The following is a 13,200-nucleotide window of genomic DNA, read 5'->3' as shown; positions in this document are numbered from 1 at the left end:
TCTGTGAATAACGATAATGAAATTGTGAAGAGTTTATTGCAGTTTTAGCAGTAAGGTCAGAGTGTTTATTTTATTTTATGTTACAATGTCAGGGGATTCAAAAGAGTTTAATTTTGTAATTAGGTATTATTATTTTTTAGAAAGTGAATTTTATTTTGAATATGTAGGCTTATATCTAATTGGTTGTATGTGTTTTGATATTATTAATAGCTGAGAGAGTTTGTCAACATAATGGTAATTTGGAGATGATATTTGGTTATTAAATTGAGAGCTTTAGTTATGACCGTGAACTCTGCTGTAAAAACTGAGCTAGATCTGGGAAGCTTGTAAATAATTCCATGTTATTCCATATAACTACGGAACTAACCACGTATTGGTTTTTGAATACATTTATATACATTTTTTCACTTGTGTTATTTTGTATTAGATGGTAATATTTTTGTTTATATATAGCGGGTGATGTATTATTTTTTTTATAGAAAGTTTGGTGTTGTTTTTGCTAAAAAATATAATAAATAAAATAAGGTTAAGAATTTAGAGACTTCTAAATTGTTTTTTTAAAGTAGTGTTGGTAAAAAAAAATTTTTGTTTTAAATCGAGGAAAAGAGCAGTATTTGTTAGTTTTAATTCGTGATTTAATATCAGTTTTAGTCATCTTATTTTAAACAGAGGTGTATCAGCCAGGTTGTAAATACTAGATATTGGTCTTGACTGATATGCATCAATCGACATATGAAGTTCTGAGTTATGTATTATATCAAGTTTTTTTCTGAGTGATTTGTTTATAGATGCTTACATGAAAGATCCATAGTGTAGTTTGGACAATACAAATTTCTTGTATATTTTTGTTAATACATGAGTTTTGGATCTCCATTAAGTATAGGACAGAATTTTTATAACATTAAGGCGTGGAGTTATTCAGTTTTTAAAATTTTTGATATGATGAGTTCAAGGACATTTTTTTGTCAAAAATTATAATGAGAACTTTGATAGCATTATTATTTTTTTATATTTAAGTGAAAACTATACATTGGGATTTTAATCTGAGGAGAAAGTGAAACTAGATGCTTGGATCCATTTGGTGAGGTTGTAAATAGCTTGTTGTAGACGAATTTGAACGGTCGTTGGCTTTTGCTTCTGAAATAGATTTTTAAATTATCCACATAGAGGTAGATTGGACAGACAAGGAAATATTTATTTATTTTTGCAATGCTGCCAATGGCTATAAAGAAGAAAGTAACCGAATATAATATTTATAATATAAATATTATTTTATGTATAAGAATTTGTTTAATATATTTTATATGTAATTCTGCCAAATACTGGTTATTTCAGCCGTATTACTTTAATATAATAATGGACTTGTATGTTGACATTAAACCTCATATTATACTAAGTATAAACTGAATATAATTTAATGTATTTCCTTCTCAAAGTTAAAGGCATCGTGTTGTTTTTTTTTTATAGATATCTAAACGTTGATTTAAACATAAGCGTATTCCTTGATATTAACTTAAGAACATTTAGAACAAGTATATTTGAAAAACATATTTAATAAATAATGAAAAATTTTAAAATACCTACAAAAATCTCCAGAATATACATTTAAGTTGTATTTGTGTGTTGTCTTTAAATTCTTTCTACTACAAAACTATTTAAAAATATTTATATACTTATGCAAATAAGCTTTCCTTTGGAAATCTGGTCTAAAAGATCTCTCATTTGACAAGTATTTAAAATGTATTTTAATAATTATTGGAGACTCAATTTAAATGCTTTTTAATTCAAGTATTGCATTTAAAAAATATTTATAACAAGTGCGATAAAATATGTATACGTACTATGGCGTGTATATGTGTATACAATATTGTAAGAATCGTGTGCCGTTACTGAATTATTTCTAAGCTGTTTGTATATTATATTATTGTGCTATTATTGTCAGCATATGATCATCAAAATGTGCAAGTACCTACACGAAAGGCTTCTTTTAAACGCCAGTGAACCGTAAACCAATTTCTAGGCCATATGAATAACATTAAAGGCCACACATAATCATGTATATTTACAAACAACGATACACATAATATTTCCATGTGTTAAGTATATTGTTATAATATTAAATTATTAATATATATAGTATTTGGATAGTTTGTTGGATATCTAACGTCAAAGGTCGAACGTTAAGTTATGTACATTATTTTTATCTTAAAAAAATCAAATTAATGCGTACAACTAACTCTATAAAATTGTTGAATTGTTTACGATGGATTAATATTTATTTTTATTACGAAACTATTGTTATTGGTAACCTGCTATAGGTGTAACTTATCCAAAACATGGTTAGTTTTTATAATAATTTTTTTTTCTATTTAGATATTGCATTATTTATTTTTTTAGTAAGTTATAGATCGTAATACTGCAAACTGCAGTACTATAGTATTATTAATGAATAAGATTATACCTAAATAAAACTATAGATACTACTACTAATAATAACAAAAATAACATGTTATAATGGATCATATAATATTAAATATATCCTGATCTATCAGCTACAATATTATAAAGTCATAAAACGTGATCAATAGATGACACGAAAACTCCTGTTTATTTACGATTTACCACTACGAGTAGGTATGCGTATTAGGCAAATAAAGGCAAAAGCGGACTAATTTTGAAGAATATGTAAACTTTAACTATAATTTAAAGGATATATATCCCATATATTTTCTTAAAAAATAAATTTCAAAAAATTATTAATTAACATAACACATTATGGTATGATGTAATGACATATTACGTTGAGGAATGTTAAAAACGATGTTACAAAATATACGAGTATACCTTGAAAAATATATTTTAATTTTATAAGTATTATTATAACCATTTGATTATCATATTGAATAAATGTTGTCATAATTTATTAGGTTATTGTAGTTCAGCTACAAATTATTTACAATTTAATTAAATTTAAATTTTAAATATATATTTATATACTAGCGGAAATGTTGACAATTCCTAATAAAGGAAGGAAATGATGTCATTTCCTAGTGCGGTATTCATATGTTTTATTATTTCCTAGTGATATCGCCGATATCAGGTAATGATATATATAACATAGTAATACTACTATTTAGAAAAATTAGGTAAATTATTAAAATATAATATAAAAATATTAAGTTTAATTTTTTTTTTTTTATATTTTAATTAAATTTATGAATTTTAAGTATTACTTTCCTTTTACATATAATTACCCTAAAAAATAATTAATTTTTAAGAATTTTTATATTTTTTTTTATCAATTTTAATAATAATATAACTTTATTTTTATTTTTGAACGGTAAGTTTCTGTGATATTTATTATTATATTATAAATTATCTTTGCTTAAAAGTAAATGTAATAATTTGACATTATTATGGTTTTAGTTTTATTTTCAGGGCTTTGAAATTATGAAAAGTTACGAGAAATAACGGTGTCATCAACAGTTTAATAATTGTTAATTAAACCAAAATATAGATAATATGTAAATTGCAAAATCTAAGCTTAATTGTTATGAAACTGGTTCGTAATATGCATACGATTTGATTAAAGTTTTTAAAAGAGATAAAATAAATGTAATTTGTATCAACATTAAATTAAGTTGATTGTTACATAAGTAATACAAATAATATAATTTAAGCATTGATATTTATTGATTATGTATATCGATATACATACATCGATTCTTTGTCAAAATTAATAACACAGTTATGATATGTATAACCTATTATTGTGTTAACCTATTTAATAGAAATAGTTATCGATATTTTATTTTATAGAGTTTGAATATTTGACGATACAATATACCATCTATATAAATTTTTTTATTATATTTCATTATTAGGAAATTATTAACATATTTAGTGTTATTTTCGTTTAATAAAATTAAGCATTTAATATTTGTTTTTTTATTAATGTAATGAAAACTTGGACGTAAGACTTACTCAACATGAAAATTTTACTGGTTCTATAAGTTCAGTGGTTGATCAAGCAGATGCTTTAGTACTTTTTATCCTAGGCTTTTATTGGTCTTTTTTTTGTTTGATAAGAAATTATGTACATTATTTATTATAATTTTCATGTTTATTAAGTGTGTGAAATAATGATGATAATAGCACCCCAATAACATAATCTTAGATTTTTTACTGCATAAGTCAATCTAGTTCATGTCTAGGTTAAATATATTTTAGATAAAATAATATTACGAGAGTATTAATTTGTATATCAAATAATTTTTATTGAATATTTTTTCGATATAAATACATGCATTTAAGCGGTTCTAATCAAAACAGGTTGTGTTTAGTAAGGCAAAGAGTACCTAAGTGGAGGAGTTAAAATATATTATTTAGATCTATATTAAATCTACAATTTGTTTTTAATTAGTACGTATGATGATATATTATAGTGAAAGTATTAGCTGAGTACAATAATATTATAAATTAATTTATGACATATAGTACCAACAATATCAATAATTATTTGATTGTCTTTCACACGCCAAGTGCATAGTATTGACTATTGGTATTGAAGGTATATTAAATTGGACAAGTTTTATACATTGATAATTAATTTAACATACATTCATTATTAAATGTTTATATTTACTTGTATATGTTGTAAAAATCGGATCTCGAAAAAAATTTAAACGATCAATTTTTTTTTAACCTTTAATGAAATGATCCTTACGTATGATCTTTATGGAATTAATGATATCTCAATGATATTCACCATGCATAATAAAAGTATATCATTAGCCCATACTGTAGCATCTGTGTTGCAGAATTGACTATATATTATTATTTATTGTAAATCTCATTCTGTAATTGCCTATTATGTAACAATAAAATATAATAATATTTTATAAATGTGCACGCTTAAAACGACTTTTTCCCACTAACCTTTAGTTAGATATTTTTAAGGTAATTGTTTTGAATATTTTGAAAAAAACAGTAGAGTTTTGCAGAACTCTCAACTGTCAAGTGAACTACGTGGAACACAATTTAAAAACACTGCTATAGACTATGCAGTGGTGAGGTTAATGTGCGCGAGTCATATTATATTTTATATTTTTACAAATTGTTACACGTACCTACCCTACATTGTTCAATATAAATTAGTAAATTTTGTAGTCAAAGATGAATTTAAATTGCACATGTTTAATATTAAAAGAAATGCATACATTTTAAACTAAATTATTTGTATAATATGTTAAAAATGTATGTATTAATTTAGTGTGTATAAAATGCAAACGTGACCCTCACACATATTATTTTATGAAAATAAACAATAGTTAATAAATATGAATTGAAGTGATATAATTTATAGAACGTATACCTACGTAACTTGCTCGTTATTGGAAGGTGCAATCGGATTATTTCGATAATCTTGATAATTTCATTTAATTTTATGAAATCCATTCACATGTTTATATATGAGACGACAAAGCTTTGAAAATGTTTGCAAATGTATTCAATACGCGATTGTGTGTGTATGAGTATGAAAAAAAGAGAGAGAGATAGACACACACACATATACGAACAGATTATCATTATTCATAATATTATCTGAAGACGGCCGTGGAGTGGCGACACGGTTCTAGGTATTTGTCGGTCGTACATTATTTCTCTAAGATTTTTATACTCACTTTAAAACGAAAAAATAAAATAAAATAAAAAAAAAAAACTTATGAAAATGCGAGGAAATATCTACGTCCATAAATCAAAACTGAAAAAAAAAACTTGCCTTCACTTGTGTATAGTTCGTATAATTTGCAATGTGGGTTCATGTGTGAGTATATGCTCAGGTTGTTCATGCATGATTTCCGGATACGAAAACTAACGCGATCCTGCTTTTACCATCGCACCTATTGAGTTCTTCCATGCATGTGCTGCTATCATATACATTTATATGTAAATAAACCTAGAAATTCGTCAAACATGTTCACCTTCTATTTTGTCCTTTAATTGCGCACTAATTTACGGAATTTTTAAACACCTATAAATATATTGTTTGTTTTTAATATTTCGAATTAGCCAAAATCGAAATTTAAATGAGTATGGTTACTGAGTTTTTGAATTATAATACTCAGGTTACTATTCTACGAAAAGACGTTTAGAATGTATAGAGATCATGGTCGTGTATAAATCATACTATGTAATATGCAATATTTAGTAAAGCACTTATAACTAAGATAGTTTTTGTGAATTTCAAACACAAAAATTCGAATAAATACATAATAAAACGATAAAACGGGAATTATTGCGCTTGGTGATTTAACCAGTATAAATTTAAATGCGTACAAACTGTCCGGAAACCCTTCTGACAGATGTAACAATTTCTCACGTGTCTTTTCTCTTCAATTCCTATTCGTAAGTCAGTGCGTATAATATTATCGCATACATAGTGCCTAGCTAGAATAAGCGATTTGCTTGATCTTAGTATGTATTTCTATTTAAAAACGGGGTGAACCTAATTGAGCACGATATTAAAAATATTCGAATATACAGACGTATATCCTGTATACCTAATGATTTAGACTGTTTTCTATTGGTATTTTGAGTATTTTAAGAAGCTACTAGCTGTTATAATTTATAAATAATCGTAACTCACGTATATAATCTGAACACCACTACTTGCGCTTAGAGCGATTCGCTTACTAGGTATATTTTACCATGAAAGTAATGGTTGAGTGACAAATAAATGTATAGTAATATTATAATACAACTAATAAACTAATATATGATAAAAATATCCAATGTTCTTAATCAATATAATACAAATGATGGATCATTTAATGATTCCATATCTTCATCTAACCACGAGAAAAGTTTAACTGACTTATATTTAACATAAATATAAAACATATAAAACAGCAAAAAAAAAAATGAATAAATGAATTAAAACAAAAATGTTTATATTAATGTTTGTGAATAATTCTAACGCTGTTATTAGCGTGTAGATGGATTCACTCACACAATATTTTTCCTTATCGGAATAATGAAGTTTCCGTTTATCAATAAATTTATTTTTAATTAGTTTATTATAAGATACTATGAATTTGGGAAAAATATAACTACGAGCAAGCCAATAGTTCTCATCTTAAAATCAATGTGAGGAAAATTCACTCATGCGAGCAATGATGGATTAATCTCGAACGATATATATTTCTTATATCTTTGCTAGTTATATATATACCCATATCAGTAATGATTAGTTATTAATTCGTGTTGATTATGACTTCAAACCGTTGTAGTAGTATTGCTGGTAGATTTGCTATATAAATTCAATCGCACTTGAACTAAACGGTCACGTGAGTTAAACTGAAAGATTAAACTGAATCAGAATAAACGCATTCAATTGAATTTTATGCTCAATTGCGACGTTTTCCATCTTTTAAACTAAATAAGAATTTTATAAACACGAGCTAATTGTTAAAGTACTTTTTAGGTGTGACATTTGAAAAAAGATTAACTATACAAAACTATATCGAAAAAAAGTCGACATTATTTATATTCACCTTCGCTCTCTTCATAATATCTTAAAATGTTTAATTAGCCTAAATCTAGCAAAGAACCAACGTTTTTCAACCACCTCTATAATATAATTATATTTATCTACTGTAAACGATGAAGTCACAAAGCTGCATTTAAAAATTCCAATCTAAGCTAATCTAAAAACTCCTGAAAATAATACCTTTTGTTGTCTTAAACGAAATTGCTCTGAGATTTATTAAGAAAAAAAAAATAATAAATAAATAAAAATGCTGAGATACTGTTGATGAATTTTTTTTCCTGTCTCGATCCGTTTATATTTATTAACAGTTGTAATAAGACTGAATAAATTGCTATACACTTTCAAAAAGCGCGAGTGTAAATTTATCAAAGTAGATTTTGTCACCTATTACATTTCTATTTTAATTTGTTTGACATATTAAATAAAAATGCAAATTATTCTAAGAAATATTATAGGAATCATACTAATAGAATTTTATGTATATTATGAACTGCGTATTTATTAGATCGTGTAGATGCGTACTAATAATATAAATAATTATAAATTTTGTATTGATTGTACATTACATTTTAACTACTTAAAAAATATAAAATTTATTCTTAAAAATCATAAAAAAGTGTACACTAACCCACAAACTATATCTGTTATATTATGTTATGTGAGTATTAATAAATCGGTGGAAATCGATTTGGAATAAAATATTTCAGATGCATACTTATGAGTTCAACCTGCTAAACGAAAAAAAAAAAAATGTATTTTATACAAAAAAGTCCAATAATTATTTTCGAGTGATTCGAATGCACGGTGTGTACAAACGGTTTTAAGTGGCGCATTAAAGTTCTCAAAAGTGCACGGTAATAACACAAATAAATCACTTATATGAGAACTGAGAATAAAACAATGTATTTTCTTTATGATGGTATATATATATATCTCCAGAGAAAAGTAATTTTGCACTGTAATGTATCTTAATGCCTTAATAGACATTTTATACGAATGAAAAAATCTAGAAACGTAGTATTTTAGTTATTGCCTACGTGCTATATCTTACATACAATAAACTATAAATCATGTTACAGTAATTTTATTTATTATCACTTTCAATACCTTTAATAGTGTTTAAAAAATGTTTTTTTGATTATGTTCAATACATTAGTATACAACATAGTCGTTCCATAGTTTGACTCATAGTTTTTAGTACAATATAATATACTATTAATACTTATATTATGTAATGTATATTTTATATTACTATAATACAAAATAATTTAAGCAAACATGTTTATTATACTTAATAGTATGTTATATTTATTTGTACAGAAGATTACCATTCTTGTCAGCTATACTGTTATAGATATGTAGAACGGATGTACCTATAAGCCTTGAAACATACATATTAAACATAGATATTTATAATTTTTTTAAACTACGTTAATATAATATTTATTTAATTTTTTTTAAAGAATAGTTTTTTGAACTTAAAACCATATTATATTTTATACATGGACTGAAATTTTTAATTTAAAGCAGTATTGATTAAGTATGAGTTCACGTCAAATGTCATCGTATTTTATTAGTTTCGATCTGTAGATTGTAAGATGCATATATGTATACCACTAGCTAGTATGATAAAAAATCGAATTTGGTTTTATATATTAAGTGATGACCTGCTAATTGCATAATAATAACTTAAAATGTTACTAACGCCCCAAGCTAGTCACAGCTGTTTACCTAAATTACTTTGAATCTATGACAGTGAAAAGAGCTTTTAAAAGTCTATGACATGTCATAAAACGAATTTAAGTTTTTTAGAAGCCAAAGTTAAAAATGAGTTCACCGGTACAACTTAATTGCATCTAAAAAAAGCAATCATAAAGTCTTCAGAAACGCCCTTTCCTGTGTCTGTCATGTCGAAACGACATAACCTTTTATATTTTTTTTTTACTTTTATAACGTATAATGTTGTCCATTTTTTTCTCAGGAAGATCCGACAAATAAAAAAATACACATGCTTAAAGTGTAGTTATTATAGTGTTTTTGAAAAATGCATCATTTTTATTCGAATAGGCACTAACTATATATAATAATAAAAATATATTACACACAGATACACAGTGTACAATTATTATTGTTTAAAATATGTATATATTTAAAATAATGACAAATTCAAAGAAGAGAATAAAAATTAGTTTATTATACAGGAATTTTATTGAGAAAATAAAATAAAATTTAATTATCTTAAAATTAATTAATAATATAGGTAGCATGTTGTAGCACGTATTAATATGTTATTCATAGCATTATTATAAATATTTAAAACTGATGAATCACCTATTTCAAATTTAGTTGACATTCGATTTTTTCATGAAATTAATTTTGATAAAACGAATCTATATGAAGTCATTATATATTTGGCTTAAAAAGGTACGCTCAGGCAAATCAATATCACGTAATTGACATTTATATATAATATTGACATTATACATCATACGTGACTTGTGCAGCGGTGGGAGCTTATAGAATTCAGTTATTATAATATAAATAGTTGTCTACCAGGCAAATAGTATTTTTTTGGGGGAATTATAATAACATGCATTAAAAAATATATTAAAAATTAATCATTGTAGGATAAAATAATACCACTAAAACGAACGCATTATGTTATGTTCAATATAATTCTGGTGTATTAGTCTAGTCAATTATATGTATTTAGTTATATATTACGAGTATATAATATATAATATACACAATTATAATAATAAAAAAATTTACATTATTAGGTTTTCGAAAATCTCAGTTATGTTTGTTTATATATATATATATATATATATATATATATATTATTTTATTAAAATGTATTCTGCGGTTGAAAAATGTAAATCCTAAAACCTAAATAAGACAAAATATGATGTATATGTTTTGAATAATATTTCAAATATTTTTTATCTCTCTATGAATATTTTTAAAAATATAAATAATAAATTACATGGTACATTAAGAAGTCTTAAAAGAAACTCATACAAAAATCAGTTTGTCGTGTGTACATTTTTGTTTAGTATTAAAAATGCATCTCAAGTGAAATCTTAAATCAGTTTCTATAACTATTCAATAGAATTTTATAAATATTGAGTATACAAATTATAAAATAAATTCAAACATTGTAGTATTAAATAAAACCAATGTCATTTATGTTTATTAAAAGTTTCATGTTTAGAAATTTAAATTAAACGTAGATATTTACAGTGTATCACAGTGTATCTAAAGTAATAAACTAATAATTGGCTTTGGTTTTTTTTTTTTTTTACTCATATGTAAATAAGAATAAAATAAAATAAAATTGAAATTTTTATTCTCTTAAGGGATTATTATAAATAATCTTTTTAACTTTTTTCTTGTACAACATTTTGGATAATTTAATAATCTTTTACTCATTTGTGGAGTATCATTTAATGATACAAACGAATAAAATATAAAAAGAAAAACTTAAAAATTAAAGACATTAACAAAAAAAAAAAAAAGTTGAAATGAATATTTTAAATACTTCAATTGAATTAACTGAATAGTTCTGTAGAAATTTTAAAATCAGAATATTGAAAGTTGAATACTTCTGAAAAATATGATGCTTTTAATAAATGTCACCGATGTGCTGCCATTTTGCCATTTTTTTTTTTTTTATAAAAAAGTATTCTACTCAAACATATTAGACAGATGTTATTAACCAGTATAGCTTTTTTAAAATAAAATATACGAATAAAATTAAACTTGTCCATAATATAATAAGATAATGTTTAATTTTGTTTTTTAACAATGACCAGAACATTTTGATTATTTAATATTTAAAATAAATTGAATATTATAAAGTAATACAAAAATAAAAATCATGATTTATATGTAAACTATCTTAATATTTTTTTTTTGAGTTTTTTCCTATTTATAACAATATTGGTTGTATGTTTATACCGAAAATCATTTACCTAATACCCTAAACTGCTATAAATAATTATTAGAAGACTTCCAATGGAAAATAAAACGATAAAAAAAAATGTCCGTAATTTAATTTCATCTCAAGATAACTTCCTAGTAGACCGGTACCTTTATTATTACTTAGGTAAGGAAAGTATTGGGACTTTTTGCGTCTTTAATATAACCCTTGAGACACGTCGTCTGCGACTTGTGCAGCCATTTTCGTACAGTTGGCAGATTTTATATTCTATGGGGAATTGATGACATTCAATAACACACAAACACACATATTTTGTACACTACATATTATATGATATGAAATCGTTATACAAATAAGTAGAAAAATTAATTTTCTTTTGGTAAATAAGGAAAAACTAAATAAAATTATAAATCAGATCTATTCTATAAATCATACATATTTAACTGAAAATATAACATTATCAAACACAATTTACATATTATTTTAGATTTATATATTTTATATATATTGTTAATTTTGATTCAAAGGACAAAGCGCGCATATAAATGTGTATGCATTTATAAAGTACGACATTTTTAATTACGAGGTAAAAAATTAAAAGTGCCTATTGAAAACAATTGAAAAAATATTATGTACCTATATTATATATGTACTTTTTTATAGATAAAACAAATTTGAAAATACATCATATATTGTGCAAACTATCACATTCCAAATATTAACATGTTATATTCAGACTATTTCAAAAAATTAAAAAAGCTACAATTAGAAATAATAAAAATTGTTGTTGTTTATCATTCTACAGTGATTTCCAAGGAAAAATTAATGCGTACAATCGTTCAAATGTTTTCATAATATATTTTTGGAATATTTTATCTTTTTGTACAAATAGCCAAATGATTCCATAAACAACCGATTTTCAATTAAAATGTTTTGAGAGGTAATGGAATTACGTGGCTGTTGTGGTAGTGTTTAACATTTTTTTTTCACAGTCATGTTTAATAGGATTCAATTTCTTTCTACATATAGTATACTGCTAATATATTAATCTTATCTAACCATAAACAATGTATGTAAATAATATTACATGGTCTGTCCTCTAGTTTGTGCGTTTGTGGTTTATTTTTTTTTTCTATCGTGAATTTTGTTAGAACACTAATGGCAAATGTTGTATGTTAGTTATTTTGTAATATGTGGGTATTATGTTTTCACCCATGCTTTAGTCACTAAATTTTAGAGTTTTATGCTACCAAATAATAATATTCACAACACGTTCACGCGGTTGCGTGTGAAAACTGTACAATTAATTGGGCACATTTTATAGAAATATATATTTTCTGATTTATTATTACACAGATTAATTTTAGTTGTATCGAAATGTAAAATCTGAATTATATTAATTACTAATGGGTTCTAAAGCATAAGACAAAATATTCAAATACGTACCATCCAAAATAGAGTCTCGTTCGCAAACCCGGAATATTCGTCGATCGTTGATAGCACGCTGAAAATCAAGCATACCAATACAACCATGAACCTGTAACGTATAAAAAAACTCGTTAGTTTTCATATTATATAAATAATTATGGTATTGATATGCGAATAGAATCGTGTTAAAGCTTTATTTGTCTGATCATAACGTTTTTTTTCTCATCAAAAGTTCAAAATACGTTTCTGATAAATTATGAATAACTTTAAGACGTTA

The 13,200-nt window shown here is 24.6% G+C and overlaps 1 protein-coding gene across 4 annotated transcripts in view; it reads right to left on the bottom strand.

The window, feature by feature from the left end:
• LOC112596539 (potassium voltage-gated channel subfamily KQT member 1) overlaps nt 1-13,200 on the bottom strand; it is a 246,064-nt gene that overhangs the window by 22,331 nt on the left and 210,533 nt on the right. For all 4 annotated transcript variants that reach the window (XM_025342278.1, XM_025342294.1, XM_025342287.1 and 1 more), the window contains one exon: nt 12,942-13,032. In XM_025342278.1, the coding sequence (XP_025198063.1) occupies nt 12,942-13,032 (91 nt within the window). The remainder of the gene's footprint in view (nt 1-12,941; nt 13,033-13,200) is intronic.

The sequence above is a fragment of the Melanaphis sacchari genome, unplaced genomic scaffold, assembly GCF_002803265.2.
Source record: "Melanaphis sacchari strain LSU unplaced genomic scaffold, SCAv2.0 Contig0_pilon_pilon, whole genome shotgun sequence".
In the NCBI taxonomy this organism is placed as follows: Eukaryota; Metazoa; Arthropoda; class Insecta; order Hemiptera; family Aphididae; genus Melanaphis; species Melanaphis sacchari.
Note: the sequence above shows the minus strand (reverse complement) of the source record. Positions and strands in the feature narration are given on the sequence as shown.